Source organism: Paroedura picta, chromosome 7 (genome assembly GCF_049243985.1).
Source record: "Paroedura picta isolate Pp20150507F chromosome 7, Ppicta_v3.0, whole genome shotgun sequence".
NCBI lineage: Eukaryota > Metazoa > Chordata > Lepidosauria > Squamata > Gekkonidae > Paroedura > Paroedura picta.
In genome coordinates this window covers 88,798,411-88,821,229 of record NC_135375.1, presented here as the reverse complement: position 1 = coordinate 88,821,229, position 22,819 = coordinate 88,798,411, and the positions used below count along the sequence as shown (strand labels likewise).

Sequence of the window (22,819 nt, the reverse complement as noted above, 5' to 3'; positions counted from 1 at the left end):
CTATGCCCAGAGACTTCAGTGATCTGTATAGGACTGGTAGTGTGGGATCTCAGAGCAATATCAGATAAGGGATATCTGTGTGTCCATAGTTAATGGTCATGAATACTTTAGTCCTTTCAATGAAAAAAACAGGAATATCTTTCGCATTAGGTTAGATATGCCGAAGATATAATTTTCTCTCATTTGAAGGATGGGTTGCCAAACCACGTCACCAGCTGAGAGCTGCTTTACAGGGCAGCCAGGGTGTTTCCCATGGTAGACATGGATAGTGTCATAAGGGAGGGATATGCATCTCCAGACTCCCAGCAGATGCTCTCCAAGCAGCCGTTCCAAATCATGTCTCTCCTTCACACTTTGCCTGGCTTCCATGGCAGTAATAGGGCTGCCGCTTAAAGTTATTCTCACATTTATTCAGGATGGGAGGTCCTTAGCCTGGAAGAGTCAGCCTGTCCACTGTTACTGAAGAGAGCAAGGGGGTGGTAACCAAGCCAGATGCCCTCAGAATTCTAATAGACTAGAGCTTTCTTCACCCATAGGTTCTTGAACATTGGGCTATTGGTCCACAAGAGCAAATTTCTCCAACATGGTGCCCACAGACATAATGGTGCCCACCCTTAATTCCTCTAAGCTTTCAAGGAATTGGGCAGGGCCACTGTTGGGTGCCCTCATTCACATGGAAGGGGTTTCCACTGGAGGTACAGGTGGAGTGATAAGCATGTGGGCTTTCCCTAGTTAGTTTGTGGTTCCAGGCACCAGGGACAGAGGTAGGGAGGCCTATGGCATCACATGTCTGTGTCATCACGTCAGGTAGACACTCCAATTTTTGGTTCCTCTTGGAACTTGTGAATGTCCCATGGCCTCAGCTGGCTAGGATCAAACCCATACACTTCATACAGTACTATATATCTTCCACAGAAGACATTACGTAATGCTTAAAAGGATGTCTACCACTGCTCTCTCAGATACATCCAATGGCCTCAACAATAGAAACGATTGAGAAAAAACTGGGGATGTGGAACAAGGTTTTAGATGGATGTATTATTACTGCAGATCTGACAGATGCTGCTTGGGCTTCACGAAAGTCTACATTTCTGCTGTGGCGAAAGGCATGGGTATTCTGGCCTGAGAATTACATTTGTAACAGTGTTTTTTACCCTTTCCAAATCCGTTTCCCACATCAACCTGTTAGCTGGGAAACAGCCTGTTGCAAGTTCTGAGGCGGTCATCCCCAGTGTTGGTGAACCCGTGGGAACTTTTAGAATTCTGAATACAGGGAGTGGGCCCCTCCACAAAATGGCTTCCATAGTGTTGGCAGGAACCAGTCACAACATGTTGGGAGTTTCCAGGCTTGGCATCCTGCTGTAATGAAGGCAGCTGTTTCTGAACAAATGCTTCCTTCTGATGCAAAGGTAAGGCCTTCTGAGCTCAGTGAGGTAGAAGAAAGCCGGGAGCATCTGCTTGGGGAGGAAGCAAATGGGCACGGGGAAACCCTTTGGCAGGTGCCATGATGCCCATAGGCAATGTATTGAGGATCAGTGGTTTAAGACTTTACTTCCCTGAGTATGGCTGCCAACCCCCAGATGGGGCCTGGAGGTCTCCCAGAATCAGTGTTCCTGGATAAAATTGTTGTTTTGGAGGGTGGACTTTACGACATTGCATCCCGCTTAGGTCCCTCCTGTCTTTAAAACCCAGTCTCTATCCCCAGTTCTCCAGGAATGTCTCACCCAGAACTGTCATTCCTGCAGGCTAGAAAACAACACCCATGTATCTGCCCCTGACTGTTCCCTCACTTGTCTCTTACTTTTGCTGGCACCGGCACTCTTATTCCCCACCCCACCCTATGCACTGTTTTTAACCCTCCTCCAGGGTAAGCCGACCGGGATGTTCATTAGGGATGGGCACAAGCTGACTCACAAATGAAAGTTTGTGATGAATCTTGGCTGGGTTGTGCTATGTAAAGTCAATTTCATGGCACCTCGACCAGCTCTAACTATCCACAGACTTTCAAGCTGTTTGTGAAGTTTTGTATCAGATTGTGAGCAGATACATTTCCAGACAAACTGTCTCCCCTCAATCTAAATGTTTACAGTACATCACAGCAACAGGGGGGCAGAATTTGGAGGGCATGTACTGGAGCATCTGGAGGAGGTCCCCTGTGATTTTTGATGTCTCTATCTTGCACAGAATCCTTTCTATGCACTCCTGAGCCTTGGTCATTTTGAAAAAAGCAGGTTCACGAATTTATACAATGAATCTTGTCTATTCCCTGGATAATCATCTACGTGCCCTCCAAGTTTCCACAGGATCTGTTCTATACACTTCTGAACTTCCTGAACCTGCCTGTCAAAATGATATCTCCCATCTCCCCACCACTGGTCACCTGGTGGGTTTTTTTGGGAACACATTTGGGATTTGGGTGCAATCACAGGCATGCAGCTTCACTTTGCCCAGCTTTCATTGCTTTGCAGATTGCTGGAGCAGCTGGGGAAGAAAGAAACAGTAAGCAAAGGTGCCCCTTCCATGGGTGGGGGATAGAATGGGACCTTCTTTTTCATTGCAGCATGTGAATAGAAGGGCTGGGGTAAGTTGGGAAAATCTCTCGTCTGAGGCCAGGAATTTCTCCACCAGAGTGGCTGGTGGAAGAAACTATTTTCAGGGGAGGCACATTTCAAATAATGCTTTTCTTCCCCCCCTCCCCCCCAATGTTTTTTGTTGCCAGCATGGCTGAGCAAGAAGTGGAAAACCGCAGCATTCATTTTGAGAGGTACAGGTGTGTATAGAACAGATCCTGTGTAAGCTAGGGACACCAAACTTTCAAGCTATCTCAAGTTGATTCTCCTCTACCTACCTTCCACGTTTGGTGAGAATCTGATTTATGGGGTCCAAGTTATGCCCCCCAAGTGCCCCTAGGAAATTATGCTGGAGGGGGGTCATTCTACCTCACCAGGAACAGAACCAGTTTGTGAGGCAGCTAAAAGTTCATGATGGTCCATGGTTTGCGAACAAGACATGCCATGAACCACAAGCTAGACTACTTTTGTTTGTTTGCTTCTGCCCATCTCTAGTCTCCAACCCACCAGGCCAACTTCAGCTGTGCTTCTGAGATTGGACCCTTGAGGAAGGGGCTTGAAAGAAGACCACCCCCAGTTTTAAAAATGGTGGCATCCCCACGCTAAACATGGGGATGATTTCACGTCTAGTATGTCTGATGTAGTACTGGCCAGGATTGTTGAGCCTCACCATTGCCCCGTCCATAATCTGAAAGCACAGCCTAGAAATCCAATGCTCCCTGCGGCCACATGCTACGGGGAAAGGCAGTTAGTGGTATGCAAGCTGCCTTTTGAGAAGGCTCGTCTGCCACGACTGATTACCTTGCTGCAGAATCACTACCAGAAACTTCTGAGGAACCCGAGGATTCCCTGGAACACAATCCAAAAACAACTGGTGTATAAACAATGCTTGATTATTTGAGGAGGGGGGATGTCTGTGGGCAATCAGTACACAAATTCCCACGAGGGATCTGCAGCAGAATGGCATTATTACAGGCTAACCTGTTGCACTGGCATTTTAAAAAGCCGAGGATTTGTATAAAATGTATAGCTGCATTCTAATTGACTCAGTGTGGCAAGCTCTGCTTTCAAGGGTCCTACGGCTATAATAGCTGGGTTGAATTAGGAATGTTTATCCTTACATTGTAATTGCATTTCAGCAGTTAATTTTACTCTGGGATGCTAGGGTGTGTGTGTGTGTGTATACACGCAATACGTTTGATTGAGGTTTTTGAATGTTTGGGGGATCGGGATAAATCATGCAAGCTATTCAGCGGTGGCATGTTGATTGGGGTGGGGTTAAAGAACTAGGGTTGTCCACTGCTCTGAAATAACTCCCATCAGTCTTTGGCTAACTTCATCACACAGTTGTTTGTTTTGCTTGTTTGATTCATTTTGCCTCGCTACCTATCAAGGAGGCAGCTGCATCATTTGAGGATGTACTTGATTGGTTCTGTTAAACTTTAAAATTTTGCTGGAGGCACTATTCAGGGGAAAGGTTGGAATGCATTTTGATTCCCAAATGGCCATCGAGGATCCTGAAACATTTGCCAAAAAGCTTTACAGAGCTGTGGTGGTGATAAAAATGACGGAGGGATTCATGGTATTGACATCTGGATGGAGAGCCACTGTTTGGCCACCCTTGGGGTACGGGTTTGCAGTAGAAAACTTTGGCATTCCCCACCCAAGTGCATAGCTGTTCAGTTGCACTGACTTGGTTCTGGATATTCATGGCCATTCCTCATCTGCTTGGTGTGAAAGAGAGGAAAGTTTGAAAAGGAGAATATAGTCAGAATTTTCTCTCCCCTCCACTTCGAACTTCCAAGCCAACGTTGGAGGGCCAAGAATTTCCAGTTCCAATAACTGGAAATCTGGCAACACCATGTAGATTTGCACAGAGCTAGTTGTAGACTGACAGAAAGGATATGTTGTCACCCTGGCTGGTGTGTGTCCCTTCCAGAATCAAAACCATTACGTTCTCTTCAGCTGTTAACTTGCTTTATTTCACTGGTCTCCTCCTTTAAGAAACTAATTCACATACCAAAAGTGAAAGGCAGAGATCCCTTTTATTTTTTTAAAGGACTAATTTGCAGTTGTAAGTGATCTTCCACCAGAATTCACAGCTGTAAAAAAACCAAGCTTTAAACTGTGTGTTAAAGCTACGACATGAGGTTCCTGTGGTATTTTTGTTGCCACTGGAAGGAGGAGGAGAGTTGGAAGATCAGCTTCTGCCTGACAACCCTGGGCATTCGAGTTGGGGGGCATTAGAAAAGCTGTAAATGTTTTTAACTTTTAAACTTTGTGAGTGGTTTTACTACCTGCCCTGAGCAATATGGAAGGGCAGGATAGAATAAATTATTATTAATAATAATGATAGTAATAATAATAATATTTTTTTTAAAATGAAGCCCTGCTGTTTTGAATATCTCACATGCTAACAGAGAGATAAAATGGCTGTGTCAGTCAAGGGACTCCCTTACTGTGGGATCCCTGTTCAGGGAAGTTCATCAACATTTGTTAGGAAATTAATTTTTTTTTAAATGTTTGATTTTGCCAGGCCTCCTGTGGACTACTGGGATTCCGCTTTTAATGTTTTAGGGGGTTAGCGTTATTTTGCTCTTGTTTGCTTTATGGCTTTCAATTGAAAACAGTGACTCATTGTTTGAAGTGCTTGGGTTATGATTGGGGAGCTACCCGGAGCAACTCTTGGGTCTGAAATGCAAGCTTTTATTATTTGGTGGTTTACCCTCATTCATTTCTCATGTTCCAGGCAGCTCGCAAACTAACAGGGCGTTGTGAATTGTGAGGAGAGAGCGATGAATTTGAGGGTGTTGGTTTAGTCTGGATTAAATGAAAGTGAAGCCAACCCCCTGGGGGCCAGGGACAACAGGTGGTGTGGTGAGTGTATGTGTGTGTCCCAGAACAACCCTCGTGGTTTGTTTGCATTTTATGAAGACATGATGAAGGGGGAAAGCAGAATCCTTCTCCCTAATGAGAATTGGTGCTTTATCTGGTGCTTTAATCAGCCCCTCTTATTTCAGTGGAGCTTCACCGTTCCGTAGCTGTTTGTTCCGGAGAACTCCGGTTGCATCAGTGATTCATCCCCAACACTTCCTCTAGCTGTGGTATAGAGCCTGGAATAAACAAGGAGCAGGCAAAATGCACCCCCCCAAAATAGCTTGAGGTGTTCAGCAGTTTCCTCCTCCCCTGACCTAAAATCCACTTTTAAAAGAATGCAAATGGCCCAGATTTGTATTTTTAAACATTTGTATAATTAGTAGAAAATTAACCACTTGCTTTTCCTCAAAATTAGAAAAGAAGAAGAAGAAGAGTTGGTTATTATATGCAGCTTTTCCGTACCCGAAGGAGGCTCAAAGCGGCTTACAGTCACCTTCCCTTTCTTCTCCCCACAACAGACACCCTGTGAGGAGGGTGAGACTGAGAGAGCCCTGACATTACTGCTCAATCAGAACAGTTTTATCAGTGCCATGGCGAGGCCAAGGTCACCCAGCTGGCTGCATGTGGGGGAGCGCAGAATCGAACCCGACATGCCAGATTAGAAGTCCGCACTCTTAACTATTACACCAAACTGGCTACAAATGGGGGACTCAGAAGGACGGGCCAGGGGCATCTCATTTTTCCCTGTTCCTCCAGGGCCTTTTTCCATTCCCTGGATGATCCCATCACCTTCCCCCGCCTTTTTATTGCTTCCACATTTCCTTCACGCCCACCAACCAGCCTACCTTTACCTGTTATGGTTGCCTAAAGACCACAATGGCCACAGGAAGGATATTTGTTTTTGAAAGCTACAGGCCCTACTTCTATTATTTGGAAGGGGGTTATCCCCCAATTTATTTGTTTTTAGATTTTCTTTTCAAACCTGGGGCTTTTTTCAAGCCTGTAGAAAGATCCATGTTCATGGCCCCAGTCTCCAGGTTAAAGAATGAAGTTAGGACCATGATGAAATTTATCTATCCTCATGTGTGCTATTAAATCCGTGGGATCAGTAAGACACAGACACTCATCTCCATCAACCAAACAACTAACATTGGCTATTAATGGAGGTCCATGATTGAACCTTAGGTCTTTTCACTGGTTGGCTGCAAGCCGAGAACCAGAGAATCCCAGGCATGAGTTCAGGATCTCAGTCTCCATTCCCAAGCTCATGGTCTCAAAACGTCTACAGACACAACATTTTAAAAATGTATGTTCAAATGAACCCATTCAGATAACCCTTCCAGGGCCAACAAGAAACCCCAGAGTTTCACGAAACCCTGGTTGTGAAAGCTTATTCTAAGTAATGAACAAGTGGGTCTGGTCTGCCATTGCAAGATACTTAGAGCCAGTTTGGTGTAGTGGTTAGGAGTGCGGACTTCTAATCTGGCATGCTGGGTTTGATTCTGCACTCCCCCACATGCAGCCAGCTGGGTGACCTTGGGCTTGCCACGGCACTGATAAAGCTGTTCTGACTGAGCAGTAATATCAGGGCTCTCTCAGCCTCACCTACCTCATAGGATGTCTGTTGTGGGGAGAGGAAAGGGAAGGCGAATGTAAGCTGCTTTGAGACAACTTTGGGTAGAGAAAAGTGGCATATAAGAACCAGCCCTCCTCCTCCTCCTCCTCCTCCTCCTCCTCCTCCTTCTCCTTCTCCTCCTCCTCCTCCTCCTCCTCCTCCTCCTCCTCCTTCTTCTTCTTCTAGAAGGGGAATACACTCATAACGGTCTGTTTACTTTTTAAACAGGCCAGCAAATTGTATAGCACAGAGGCTGGTTTTGTCTTAATGGCCGGGTGGCAATAAATGTGCGTATGTTTAATGAACAAATTAATTAGGCTGGTTTAAAAAGCTATCAGCATAAACATACTACATTTGTGCACTAAAATAGGCCAGGGATAAATAGATCTAACCTTGTAGGTAATAGGTTCTGTTATTATTACTTAAGCTGTTTTATTATTTCCATACCTGATAAAGCTCACATCTTGGAAGTGTGTTTGGATATAGCCAAACTTATACACATGAGCCCATGAAAAATTCCATTTCTGAGTATCTAAGAGCTCAAACCACTGGGCATTTTCTCTTTCATGGTAGTCATGGAGATGAACAGAGCGTGCTTAAGGTTTTGCCAATGTTGAATTTCCATGTAGCTGAGTTTAGGGCCCGTTGATAAGATTTCTTCCCCCCAAGGAATCACTACTTGGGTATTCTTGATAGTTATTCATTCTTATGGCTTTTATCCATATGGCAAATTGGAAATAAAAGGAAAATATGCAAAGTGTGTGTGTGTGTGTTTTTAAACTGGCAGCTGGTTTTATTTTTAGAATATGGCTGGGACAGAAACGCGGGGGGGGGGGGGGTCGGGAGACATTTTTTTGGAAAAAGCTTCAATTTTTAAAAATCCTTGGAAATTAGCTTAATAGTTTGGAATGTGTCAGTTCAGCTTCTATAAATAACACCAGTCTTCTACAGCACCTTTAGAGATTTTCCTCTTATTGTTGCTATAGATTGGTGCAGCTCTCTTATTCCTATAGTCCAAACCAAGGTACTGAAAATGGAGCCAGTGAAGGCTAATGTTACCTTTCCCAAGGCTACATCTTGAGTTCATCACACAGAGGGACTTTTCAAAGTGCAAATACCACATAAGACTTACAGGGTAAGATTCCCCTGGGGGCAGGGAAACTGTGAGGATACCTGTCATATGGAAGTCGAAACATAGGGCTATTCTGCACAGCGTTAATGTTGCTGAAGTATTATCATTGTGTAACACTATTTATTTTTTGTTATTCATGATGTCGTACACAATCTGCAACACTCCTGCAACACTCCCGCAAAAATCGCTTCGTTGTAGCGCTTTTCAGCCCCTTAAAAAAATGCTAGACTCTTGAGAACAACCTGCAACACATCCGAAAAAGACATATGCGTTCTCAGTATAGCGGTAACAAGCATGTCCCTCCCTAAGCTCTCGCACCAGAGTTTCTAGCGTTGCAGTTGCCCTTTCCCCCCCTTAAACTGGCAAAAGCAACTGATAAGCTATGCTTCTTTTGCAGAAATCCACAAGCAATTGTCTGTAAAGTTTCCAAGAATAATACAGCCCCCTGTTCGACACTGCCCGTAATTTCGGCCAGAAATTGCACTGAGGGAGATTTTTTTTTTAACTTTAAGAGCATGTAAACAATTAAGAGCCAGCTCCGCCAGCGAAAAAGGTCTTTCTGATACATCGAATCAACGAATATGTGTTGCTACTGGTGTTTTGGGGTTTTTAAAAAACAGTTTTTAAAGGGAAGCACGAACACAACAGTTAATTGGCTGTTCTGTTTGATTGATAGCCAAGGGTTGGGTTGCTATTGATGTCATGTGGAAACAGCACTAAAACCCACCAGCAACCAGAGGCTGTCCAGGGACAGATTCCTTGTGTGGAATTGGTTAATATCTCCACTACTGTAGAAGTTGCTCCATAAAGTCATCAGCTCCTGCTGGATACTTCTCAGGACACCATTTGTGCTAATTGGCATAATGAACGCACATAAATGGATGAAAACTTCTGGGTCCCTAAAACAGAAGTCAAGGAAAGACACCAGGAGCTACCACAACTAAAGAGATATGCTTAGGGTTGACACATGAAGCTGGCTTATACTGAATCAGATCCTTGGTCCATCAAACTCAGTACTGCCTATTCAGACTGGCAGGGGCTCTCCAGTGTCTCAGGCACAGGTCTTTCACATCACTTGCTGGTTCATGGCGCTTCCACCCTCCATTATTCATGCCATGGGGTTTTGCTTGGGGGAGGGTACCATCTTTTGGACTAGTTTCCAGCCAGCTGCTGTTGTTGACAGAGCATCTAGCAGAACCAGTGCTGAGAAGCTAAATTGGCTCTTTTCCCCTGGCAAAGCAAGAAACCAATGAGCACATTCTAGCAGTGATCATCCTCCTGGCATTAGGAAGTGACTGTGTGACCCAGACCAAGAAAAAACAACAGTTAGTTCTGCTGATGGCAGACTGAAGCTCGAGGCTCTTGCTTAGAAGGTTCAGTGCAGCATGTGGGTGCTTTCTGTTATGTAGTAAACAGGGAATCAATGCTACAAAACACTGACGGACTGCGCTTTTTAAAGCTCAGCTGATGCTAACCAATCAGATCTTTTGGAATAGCCTGTCACTCAAGGCTCTCTGGCTCTATGAAGAATTAACCCTTCACAGCCCCTTATCTGTTTACACAGCAGTTCTATACTTTTAAAAATGTGGAACAAAATTTGAGTCCAATGGCACCTTTGGACTCAAATTTTGTTCTGCTACTTCAGACCAACATGGCTACCCACCTGAATCTATCTTAAAAATGCAGTCAGTCACAGAAGCCAAAGGTGCATAGCAGAATATGGAGAACTAAATACAGTCCCCCTTCTCTCCCCACCAGCCACCAAGACAGTAAAATGTTATGCCTACTTAAAGCACCCTGTTATGGCAAGATGTTTTCCCTCTGGCTCATTAAAAGAGCATTGTACGAGTGGATGCTAGCAGTAGGTCTGCAACTGACATCAAGGCAGACTATACAAGGATTCTGTATCGTGTCCCAAAACTCATTCCTTTTCCTTGGCTATATTTTTTCCTAATGATATCCAGTCTGACAAAGAATTCTGGAGAGCTCAAAAGCTTACACAATGTTAGTTGTCATCAGACTGGTCCAAATAAAAGGTATTATGTAGAGCTCGTGGCTCTCAGGGAGCCGTTTCATTCCCTTGAGGCTAGATCATTGACCTGGAGAAGCTGAAGCAGAAAGAGAGGTTTGGGGAAGAAACCCTCCAGGACTTACCGGAACTGGCCCACTGCTGTGCTGGCAGCTCTTCTGCTGTTGGGGAAAGTGAGAGTCTCAAGGTCAGAGGGCATCAGCCTGAGGAAGAGGGATGTGACCCCTTAGAAGGGACCCCTTCTTGGGTGATCGACCAATATCCCCTTGTACCAAGGATATCCCTGGGGGGCTGGAGGGGGCTAAGTTCCTAGTAGTGGCTGATTCAATCATTAGGAATATTGACAGTGGCTCCTGTGAGAGGCATTTTGACTACATGATGTGGAGGTTGCAGACATCACCAGCTGCCTCCTTACGTTTTGTAGTCTCCGTGCGGAATCTGTCATTGTTTGTAGAAAGAAAAATTTCCCCTTGCACTTTGTGTGGTGTGCAGTATCCTCGCAAAGGGAATGCAATCACAGGAGAAGGCATGTTCACACACACACAAATAGTTTTCTCTGGATCAGTAATTCCCTTTTTTTTTTTTTTAGAGCTTGGTTGACATGTACAAAAGCCTCCTGGAAAATCTTGCTGGGGTTAATAGAAACTTTTTTTGCTCCCTCATAAACTCTTCAGATGTTTTGCTTGAAGAAAATCTGACAGAAATACTTTACATTTCTCTTTAAACAGAATCCTGTGATAATGTGAAAGTACGCAGAATCTCTGGTTAAGCTTTGAATTGAGCCTTAGATAAAATTTCATTAGCACCACAGGAACTTGACCTAGTGGATCCGTATTCCTACAGAAAGGACTACCACCACCCACAGGAGCTACCACCAGAAAGGACCAACACCACCACCATATTCAATAATAACATTTAGTGCTATCATTTCTGTAACACTCAAACCAATGATAATAATCTTGGTAAATCCCTTGAAAATGTCAATATTCCAAGCTTTAGTGTCATTGAACACTTGCTAGAATGTTGAGAGTGAAAGGCCCATGGCATGTTATGTCCCAAGTTGGATGGTATCTTCTTGTTTAGTTATCAGAAAGAATGCCAAGCAGAGAATGCATGTTTTTCAGTATACACCAGTATGTGTATCTGGGTTGTTCCTTTGAGTTGATTCATGAGTGAATGAAAACGTTCTGTTCTGATCTGTTTTGGGGTTTCCCCCCATGTTATGTACTACTTCCTTTCCCCCTTTTTAATGCTGATGTCAGTGTTAACTGATGCATTCTGAAATGATGCTCCAAGGATACAAAGGAAAATGTCCACCTTAAAGCTAGAAGGAAAAGGTTTATTTCTTTATGAAAAATGCGTGTTAATTTATTTTCCTAGGAACACTTGAGATGGTTTAGAAAATTAGAGTTATAAAATTAAAAAGCCATGATGTTTACAGTTTGACAAAACATGAAGTAGATTTTAAGGAGAGCAACCAAGATTGTAACATTCATATTAAAAAGCTGTGATGTAATCAGTTCAACAGAAGTTTAAGTAGACGAACTTAAGGAAGGTCCCAGCACTTTTCCTTTGAATCTGGGACTTTTCAATCTAAAAACAAGATGGCTGAAAAGGAGACCTGATAGAAGCTTACAAAAATTATGCATGATGTGAGGAAAAGGGGGAATAGGGGAAGCTCTTCTCTGTCTCCCAAAATATTAGAATTTGGGTTTACTCAATGAAATGGTTGAGGTTCAGGACGGACAAAACAAAATACTTTACTCAGCTGCATAGTTTTCTGCCAAAGGCGGGAGTGAGGGCCAGAATCATAGATAGCTTAAAGGGGTTAAATAGATTCATGAAGAAGAGGTCCATCAAAGGGGGCTCGATCTGTTTGTTTGGTCCTCCAGGGAAACTCGTTGGCCATTGTGTCAAATAATATGCTGGACAAGATGGATCACTGGTCCAATCCAGGAGGAATCATCTTATTTTCCCATGTTCTCACTGCCTGCTAAAACAAATGTAGAGGGAATTTCCAGTCTCATCCTACATATACCTACTTAAACAAAACACTTTCAGCCTGCATGGAAGATCTAAAGTGGGTGGATGGGAGGGCTCCATGAAGCCTGGTAGAGCCAGTGATAATAAGTATTTGGTATCTTTGCATTACCTCTGTAGTGGTGTTCAGTTTTTATCTTTAACATTGATGACACACATGTTAACAACCATGTCTCTTAAAGCATCAAACAATAAGGTGTCCAGGTGACAATGTATTCCTTGTTTTTACATTTTGGGCTCTAGTACTCAATATCTATTATGCTTTTCCATCCTAAATGCCAGACTTCTTAATGCATTGCCTTATTATGGTATCGAATATGCAATCTGTGGTGTAAATATATTCTGCTTTCAGAAAAAAAATAAAAAGATCCTGTCTTCTCTGAATTGGAATTTAATCATCTTGTGGTTGGCTCTGTTCACCCGTTTGATTGCTAGCAGGCCGAGTGAAAATTACTTTTAGTTAATGAATCAATGAGTCGTTGACCTTGTAGACCGTGGAAGCGACATCCTGGTCAAATGACAATCTGGATCCATCCTTGAGGGACCGATCCAGGCAGCTCAGTGTGTCTAGTGCTGAAAGTGCTAATCAGCGATTCCAAGAGGGCCATGAAATATTTAAGAACAGAAGTCACTGAATGTCTCACTAAGGGAAGCTTTTCCCCTCCTCTGTCTTTTCTCTTTCATCTTCCACGCAGTCAAAAGCGCTGCGCGAAAAATGGCTGTTGCAGGGAATGCCTGCTGGCTCGCCTGCGGAAGAAGAAGCCAGAAAGAGGCAGTCCGAAGAAGATGAGCTTGAGGTGAAAAAGCTTGAAGGCAGCATCCACCGGTAGGCTTGAAACCCTTATAACATTTTATAACAAAGGACATCTTATTGTTACCGTTTTGATGTTGTACATCTCCCTGAGCTGGCTCACTGGGAGGGCAATATATAAACTAAATAAATAAATAAAATCAATAATTGTTTATATCTGCAGGCCTAGCTTCTGCCTTCCAAAAGCCACATACATTGAGGGGAAATACACAGAGACAGTCTGAAGCAGAAGCCTGTATTAGGTAGCAAGCAAGCTTCCAGTAGCTTATCAACTACTGCTGGGGTTGCTGACTCTAGGTTGGGAAATTCCTGAGAAATCTGGGGGTCCTCCAGATGTTCATGGACTACAATTCCCATGAGCCCTGCCTGGCAGGAGCTCATGAGAATTGTAGTTCATGGATATCTAGAGGACCGCAGGTTGACTACCCCTGCTCTACAAGACCCTGGAGAAGACAGCAAAGAGAGTTGCTTTAGGCTCTTCCAAAAACGATTTTATTTTGTGGGACTTTCTGCTTAGCTGATAACTTCGTTGCTGGTCCTCATCCTAGTCCATCCATGTTATGTTTCTAGAGCAGAATAAAAGATGAGAAACATGCTGGGGGGGGAGTAGCTTGGGATATTTTTCAGTACTTAAAATAGCTCTTTTTAAAGAAGGAGTTCAGGATCCCTGATCTAATGGTTGCATGCATGGAAGGATCCTTCTTGTTCTACTTCCTACTTGGGCTTCAAGCTTTAATCAAGTTAATTGCTGTATTAATCAGTTGCAACTTGATGGATGGCGGAAGGAAAACTGAATTGTCAAGAGAAAATGTTCATTTTGGCATGTTGTTATTTAAGGAATGAAAAGAAGACATTATAGGTGGCCTTCCTTCCAGACTTCGTGGCAAACAAATGCCTCTAAGAGTAAGCAGATGGCTGCCAAGTAAGGCCTTCTTAGTGGTGTCACCCCCTTTATGGTGGTGGTAGTCAGTAAGTTGAGGAAAGACATTCTGCATCTCAAAAAGGTGGCTAGATTGGAATTTTGTTACTTCCATTCTATAGGGCGATTAGGACTGCCTCAGCTTGAGCCTTAGGGTTGCCAGCTCTGGCTTGGGGAAGCTAGATGTCTTGAGGGCTGTAGTCTGAAGAGTGCAGGATTTGGGTAAGGGAGGGACTTCAGTGGGGTGTGAAGCCATACAGTCCACCTTCCAAAATGGCTATTTTTTCCAGGTGACCTGATCTGTGTTGCCTGAAGATCAGTTGTAATAGTGAGAACTCTCCAGCCACCCCCTGGAGTTTGGCAACCCTGTTGAGCCTACGTCTAAGTTCCACTCTGTGTTTATGGAGTGGACTTCCACGGGCTATGGGGAAGACACCTGCCCAGCAGTGGCTTAGGAATGCTGCATTATATCGGTAAACAATTAACAATCTTCAAGTAATGAAATCGTTTGGCTAGGACCCTTTCACCATGTAATAGTCAAAGAGCTATTTTCTGTCTTACTATTGTATTGTGATCGCTGCTTGAGTGTATTAATAGTTGTAAACTGCTTTGAGTCAGGCTGAAGGGGGGGGGGAAGCAAGTAAATGATTTATGCAAATGTATTTAAATGTAATCAGGGAAGCCATCAGCCAAAGGGTTGATGGGTGGTAAACTTTACATTCTTCAATCAGTGAAAACCATACTTTCTCTCGGTATATGCTACCTACACAGTGGGAAGTAGAGAGTGGCGGAAATATCATTCCATGTATGTCAGTGATGTTTTTCTCAAGTGATACTTAAAAACACCTTCTACAAGAAATGACCTGAAAATGCTGGTAGAAAGGAACAAAGAGACAGAGAATGTCATTTTGATATTGACTGTTTAGATAATCCAATATAGGCTTTGCAGTCAGATTCTGGGAGGAAGGAATTGCACAGCTAATGCACCCGTGCCTCACAATGACCTACGCATGAACTTTCCTTTTAAGAATTTATCCATCTTCGTTCTCTCATTTCACTCAATCCACATTATTCCACCCTATTTGTTCCCATGCTTGCGTATTATTATGCCAAGCAAAGTAATATTTGTCAGAGCCCATATTGAGATCAAGGAGCTTCACACTTTGTATTTGAACATTAACTTAGGATTTTACAAGGGTGCATCTAAAACGTAATGCCCAATTGAGACAGATATGTATTTGGAAGCATTTTTATTGTATTCAAGTGGGGGACCCAAAAGGCACTTGCAGAGGCAGCCATTCCATTTGCCGCATCATAGCCTTCCCCACCACTGTTATCCCTTCTCACTGTTTTCTGTTTTTCTATTCATTCCAGCCATTGGTACTGTCATCCCTTCCCCCTACTAGCCTTCCTTCTCTCTGTTTCTGTTCTTTTTCTTCTTCTTCTTTCATTTCAGCCATGGCTATTGTCATTCCCCACATGCATACACATTGCTGTTCCTTGTCTCTGTTGGTCTATTTTCCTCCCATTTCACTTCACCCATGTTCCCACATGGGTCCTTCTGCCCCACATGCTGCCATCCTTCCTCTCCTGCCCGTCCTACCTCCCTGGCCATCTGTCTGCCTCCATTGCATCCCAAAAATTGGACCGGGGGGGGGGGAGTGACTCTTCATCTGCTTGCCTCTCTAGACCTCTCCCCCCAGTACACTGCAGGACCATTGTCTTCTTGGGTTTTGCTGCCGCCCTGCATCCACTTCAGCTCTCCTGGCAGATGGTGGGCACTCCCTAGACCCATCAAATCTGTTCTGCTGTCACCACTAGGGATGCCACTCCCCAGGTTAAGACCTGTGGGTCCCCCAGTTTTACAGCTCATCACCAGACTACAGAGATCAGTTCCCCTGCATAAAATGGCTGCTCTGGAGGGTAGACTCTATAACATTATACTCCATTGAGGCCCCTCCCTGCCTCAAATCGCGCCCACTCCCGGCTCCAGCCCCAAAATCCAGGTATTTCCCAACCCAGAGCTGGCAAATTTAGCCACCACCATTCCTGGGCCTCACCCAGCCTCCGACTGTCTTCACTGCTGCTTTTGGCCATTCATCAACATGTCAGTTGTCAGTAATGCTGTTTTATAGTTTCAGTCTTGCAAATCAACTTTCTTGTATTGGCTCTTCGCTGAATTTTGATGTAATTTGCTCGTTAATTTAAAAAGGATGTCCCACACATTATAGAAGAATTCTGTAATACCGTATATACTCGCAGATAAGCTGAGTTTTCCAGCACAGCTTTTAGCACTATAAAAGGACCTCCTCGGCTTATACGCGGGTAATTGGTTAACAGCCAGCTAATCGTAGCATTGCATTTGCAAGATGAGCTCTTTGCAAGTGAGCTAGTTGCTCCCAGTTAACCGTTGCCTTCTGCAAAGATCTTAAAAACTAAGCTTTTGCAAGTGAGCTAATTGTTCCCAGCAAACAATGGCCTTCTGCAAAGATCTTAATAGCTGAGCTTACTCTGGCAGCTTGTAGGACGTCAATGGTTTGACTGAGGGATTTTGATATTTTTTCCCCTTCTTTTCCTAATCACTTCTTCCAAACTCTCCTTTTGGTTTCTGTGGGTGGGGTGGGTTTTGGGGGTGCTTTGGGATTTACTGTATCTTTCTACTAGTGTTTCTTTCTTCTTTTATCTGAGGAGTAGCATTGTTTGCCTTTTCTTCTTAGGGTTGTGTTTCTTTTAAAAGTTGGCTTTTACAGTTCTTTCTTTCAGTTTTCAGTTTTACAGTTCTTTATTTCAGTGTTTTGTTCTGGGGGGGACACCATAGCCCCCAGTTTGGTAGCTGTTGTTGTAGCAGGTTGCCAACTTTGGGTACTATTGTTCTGCTCTGGTTTGCTGCCTTGGGGGGGCACTGTTTGGTTCTCCTGCCAGAGCTGTTCTCACAGAGCAGTTCTGTCAGTGCTCTCTCAGGGTGTCTGGCATCAAGAGAGGAAGAGAGCCGCTTTGAGACTCCTTTGGTTAGTGAAAAGTGGGGTACAAAAACCAGCAGCTATTCATCCTCTTGACTTTTCTGTATTTGTTGGGAGGGAAGCTGGATGGGAAAGCCTGTGATGATTGAGCATGGATTAAGCACTTAGGCCACCCTGTAAATTTACCAGTAGCCTGCTGCATTTCCCACCCTCGGCTTTTATACGAGTCAATAAATTTGCCCAGATTTTGTGGTAAAATTAGGTGCCTCGACTTATATGCGGGTTGGCTTATATTCAAGTATATACGGTAGCTGCTGCTTCTTTTTTAATGTAATGTAATGCAGCCAGCTTGTGTAGTGCAGTGGTCCCCAACCCCTGGGCCGCGAAGGCCTCAGCACCGATCCGCAGCTCCCTCTCCCCGACCCCCCCCCCCCGCAGCGAGAAGCTCGCCAGGCCACCGATTAGCTTGCGGCCTGGCAAGCTTCCTGCTTCGGGAGGGGGGGAAGAGTGAAGCGCGGCCACCGGCATGCTGGCAGCGCAAACACGCACGCGTGGACTTGCCACGCGTGCGCGTTTGCGATGCCAGTGGCCACAGCTTCACAAGTCTAGTGGTTATGAGTGAGGACTTCTAATCTGGCGAGCCGGGTTTGATTCTGTGCTCCCCCACATGCAACCAGCTGAGTGACCTTGTTCTGTGCCTGTTCTGTTCCTTGGGATCGGCACAGCCCTTTTCTGACCAAGTAGTAATATCATGGCTCTGTCATCCTTACCCACCTCACAGGGTGTCTGTTATGGGGAAAAGAAGGGAAGAGGAATGTAAGCCACTTTGAGACTCCTTTGGGTAGAGAAAAATGGCATATAAGAATGAACTCTTCTTCTTCTAACCAGTAAATAAGAGTATGTGAGGATGTAGGCATGGGAACAGCAGTCAGTACTGTATGTGTCATCTATAATACTAGGAATTTTCTTGTTTAAATTTTCCAATTAGACCTTTTTGCTCTTCTAAGGTAGTGTTTACTGCTGATACCTTAATTTAAAAGGGGGAAATGCTTGCTAAAAAAGACTTACGTACCTGGGAAGTAAACTATCCTGATTTTCATGTTTCAAGCTACCTAGGTTGGGTCTGGGTTTCCTACACTGTATGGAGTCAAGCATGAATTGCAGGTGATTCTTATTTCCAATTTTCTGATTTTGATAACTGCTCCACCATGTATGGAAGAAATGCTGCAGCTCCCCCCCCCCCATGTGCGTACACATTATTTCCCTAACTGGAGGGAGGGGGAGGGAAGCACTTTTGGCTGGTTGCGGAAACCCACAAGCGAACATATGGGCCAAATAGTGGGAAGATTTCACATTGGGGAAAATGGTATGAGAAGGCTATTGTCTCTTCTCAAGGCCAGCATCTGAGATAGGTCTCAAACGCATGGCAGCTAAGGAGAACCAGCAACTCATGGAGGGCTGTCAGCTCTGAGTTGGGAACTGGAGATTTTGGAGGTGGACGGGATTTGGGGTGGGGAGGGCCCTCTGTGGAATATAATGCAATGAAGTCCACCCTCCAAAGCAGTAACCTTCTCCAGGGAAACTGCTTTCTATCACCCGGGAGATCCCCAGGTTCTATCTGGGGACTGGCATCCCTAAACTCAGGTCTGACAGCTGTACAAGACACTGTACAGAGACCTACATACTCTGTAATGTGTAAATCAGCCCTTCCAAGATGCCAGCTCGGTGTTTTTGTGTGAGTGACTATTATTGTTATTGTTGCTGTTGCTGTTGTTGTTGTTGTTGTTATTATTATTTAGACTTGTTACTCGCCTCTCCCTGGAGGCTCGTGGCGAGTTACAGCATAAAGCCAGTTTGGTGTAGTGGTTAGGAGTGCGGACTTCTAATCTGGCATGCCGGGTTCGATTCTGCACGCCCCCACATGCAACCAGCTGGGTGACCTTGGGCTCGCCACGGCACTGATAAAACTGTTCTGACCGAGCAGTGATATCAGGGCTCTCTCAGCCTCACCCACCCCAGAGGGTGTCTGTTGTGGGGAGAGGAATGGGAAGGCGAATGTAAGCCGCTTTGAGCCTCCTTCGGGTAGGGAAAAGCGGCATATAAGAACCAACTCTTCTTCTTCTTCTTCTAAACCCCCCGATAAAACCGTAGCGTAAAATCCATAAAACCCCAATTACACAATAATACACAAAATAAAACAATGAAACAGATGTGGCAAAAACTCCAATAATGTCTACCTAAGTTACCCCAGATAACCCATTCTAGAGGGGTGATGGGTGATGGAAAACAGAGGGTGCTGATTACATTTTGCTACTGCTGTCACACTGCTATATTGTGGGCATGCCAGCTCCTGCAGTGACTCAGTTCCTCTACCTCAGGAGTGACTGAGTCATTGAAAGGTCTCTACTTGAGGCTGTAGTTGAGGCTGTTTGAGTTGAAACGACTCATTCAGACAGAGGTGGAACATGCAGCATCCTCTATGGGTAATCAGGCTCTTCAGGCTCACAGGAACCTTTGATGTTTTACTCAATCATAGAATTCTCATAGTTTGCTTGGAAATTACCACTCTATGTGTGTTTATGTTAAAATAGATTTCTAGGTTGCTCATAGAAAAATGTGCAATTTTTTTTTATAAGTAAAGGTTAGAACAGTCACATAAAAACAATGGGCTGGATCTTACTTAAGGCGGATGCCTTGTTTGCCAGCCAATTTCACCCACCTTTCTCCGCCCTCCCCCGATGCCTCTCCTTTGCCTTTTATCATCACCCCTGAGAGTACCTTTGGGCAGACCAGACAGCACTGCTGAAGAGAAAATGGAGAGAAATCTGCTTCTTCAGGCGCCTTGTTCTCACAGTTCATAGAATCCAACCCAATAAGTTGCAACAGTTCATGTTTTTTAAATTGCAATAAAGAACACAAGAAGAGCCCTGCTGGATCAGTCCATCTAGTCCAGCATTCTGTTTCTCACAGTGGTCAACCAGTTCCTCTGGAAGACCAACAACGAAGCACAGAGGCCGAGGTCTTCCTTGATGTTACCTCCTGGCTCTGGGATTCAGAGGCTTAGTGTCTCTGAATGTGGAACTTCCTCTCAATCACTATGGCTAGTAGCTATTGATAGACTTATCCTCCACAAACCAATCTAAGCCCCTTTTAAAGGTGTTTACTCCTGTGGCCACAACTTCCGTAACTCCTCACATTAAATAATAGCTCTTAAAAGTCTGACAGAACAGGAAAGTCTTCGCCTGAAAAAGGCAAGAAGTACGGTTGTCAGGCCTCCCAGTGGGGAAATCCCATAACTTTTGATTGGGAGAGGGGCACAAGGGGATGGAGGGTTAAAGTCATCTTTCCTGTTGCCGTTTCACGGTAACATTTCAGGTCAATACCATGACAGTGGGAGGAGGGGCTTAAACTCTTGCATCATGGTCCTGATCAGAAATCGGTTTGCTCCTTCCGCTGCACTTAGACATCACCTTTACCCACAGTTAAGGACAGACGTGTGCAAACTTTCTTAAACTGTCCATTTACCCATGACGTGTGAATGCCAACTCATGGATTAAACCAGAGTTATCATGCCCATCACTGTTTGGGATTCAAAGGCCAAGTTAAACTCTGGTTTAGATTCTTTTGTTTGTGTGGAAGAAGCTGACTCCAGTTAATTGCTGTGAATACATTGGTACGGCACAGGTAACCAAAGTGAGTTTTCAACCGCATACAAGAACAGATGGTAGAGGAGCCAGGCACAGACAGCCTCAGATCAAATGTGTACACATTTCCCCTTAATTGTGGTTAAAAGTAATGTTTGAATATGTATGAGAAAGATTGGGGGATCTGTTTTGGGTAGAGAGGCATGAATATATGAAAATGTGATAAACAAGGTATTGAAACGGCTACGAATGCCATAAAGCGAATGCTGGCAGGGGCTCCTGGGAATTGTAGTCCATGGACATCTGGAGGGCCGCTGTTTGACTACCCCTGCCATAAAGTCTCGTCAAAGGAGCGTGATAAGGGAGCATGTAATTATCCACTGAAATTAATTGGGTTCAAAGGTGTCTATTTTCAAATGCAGAATTAAATATTTGTAAAAATCTACTCAATCCAGTTGACTTCAGAATGTAAAAATGTGTACTAAGCAATTCTGCTTCTGGTAGCAATGGGATTACTATAAGGTCAACCTTAAATCATTTAAACTTTAATCTATGTTTGGAAGTTTGCATCCACACCCACAGGGGCATGTGTTTATTAGGAGAAAAAAAAGGCCTCTGGCAGTATAAAGACTCCAATCAAATTTCTCTCTTTACTGAGATAAATACATTTCAATCTCAAACCGTAGCTGTCAACAATATTATATTGAAATTGTTGTTTTCCACCATTCTGAAATATATCTCTGCATTGCTGTTTTACAAACACAATGTGTTTCCCACAGGAGATGCCATGCAAACCAACATTTAAGACATAATTATAATTCACAACACATTTAATTCTTAAGCTCATTTTGTGGAAGAGAGTGTTATGCTTTCAGCACTTTAGGATAAGTTTAATATTGGATTGCCAGTGCCTGATTTTAAAGACAGTATTTTCTGGGACAGGACAGAGGATTTTTCTGCTTGGGGTCTTTTCACTGGGTCTCTCCCCATATTGCTTCAGTTTATACCTTGATTTCCATGTGCATTTTTTCTGCTTTGAGTATTCTGCCTCGTTTCCCCCCCCCCCCCATTTTTTCCACCAGTTCTTTTGAGACCACTGTTATCCCCAATTTTTTTCTTGGAGGCCGATTTTGACTCACCATTTCCCTGGTATGTAGCATTTTGGTTGGTTTTCCGAACCCTTTCCCTCTGTCCTGAACACAAGTGGTTTCCTTTTTTGACTTGCTTAAATAGAACTCTCATGTTGATCAACTCTTGTAATGATAATTTAAGGGGTTCTCTGAATTCCCAGCTTTTATTTTTTTTAAAGTCTCTAGCTCCTTCCCTCTTGAAAATATATCATTTTCCTTGTTATCTTCATGAAGGTAGGGACTAGAGACTTGCATTTTAAAAAGTGAAAACTAGGGATTCAGAGAGCCTGCTAGATCTATTGTTACAACGATATATCAATAGTACCCTTTCTTGAAAAATGCAACCATTATATTGATATATCTACATAAACATGTGCTAAAAATAAAAGAATGGGCATGCGGTGATGCTGATGATGACACTGCTGACCCTCCCTTGAAAATCTGGATTATTTAAGGCGTGGGTAGAAGATAATAAACTGATTCTTCAACTGTGAAAATGCAGAGCAAGGGCAGACGTGCAGAAGAAATGTGCCCAAACCAGTTCTAGTGCATGTGGATGGGCTGCTAAAAATAACAGGAATAAGTCGAGTATTTGGAAAAGGTCAGAATTTGGAATATTCTGGCTTTTCAGATGCCAATACTAATTTGAATTACATGAATACATTCAGGTGGGTGACCATGTTTTGGGGGTGCTTTGGGATTTACTGTATCTTTCTCCTAGGGTTTCTTTCTTCTTTTATCTGAGGAGCCGCATTGTTTGCCTTTTCTTCTTGGGGTTGTGTTTCTTTTAAAAGCTGGCAACAGAACAAACTTTGGGTCCACTAGCACCTTTTAAGACCAATGAAGCTTAATTTGGGATATAAAACTTTGAAAGTTTAAATGCAGAATTCAACTTGGTTGGTTTTAAAGGTGCTGCTAGACTCAAACATTGTTCCAGCAGAATACAGTTTAGCATATCTTATTGAATCTATAATACTGTATTGCTTCCCAAATTTTTGTTTGACAACCCCAAAAAGGAGCTAGCCCTGACTGAAGAGCCCTAGTCCTTCCCCTCTTCCTTGCCCAGAGCCTAGAACTCAAGGGATGATGTAT

General features: G+C 43.9%; 1 protein-coding gene across 5 annotated transcripts in view; it reads left to right on the top strand.

Annotated features, from left to right (window-relative positions):
• LOC143841253 (paralemmin-1-like) overlaps positions 1-22,819 on the top strand; it is a 294,808-nt gene that overhangs the window by 210,234 nt on the left and 61,755 nt on the right. For all 5 annotated transcript variants that reach the window (XM_077345332.1, XM_077345330.1, XM_077345328.1 and 2 more), the window contains one exon: positions 12,959-13,089. In XM_077345332.1, the coding sequence (XP_077201447.1) occupies positions 12,995-13,089 (95 nt within the window). In that variant the 5' untranslated portion in view covers positions 12,959-12,994. The remainder of the gene's footprint in view (positions 1-12,958; positions 13,090-22,819) is intronic.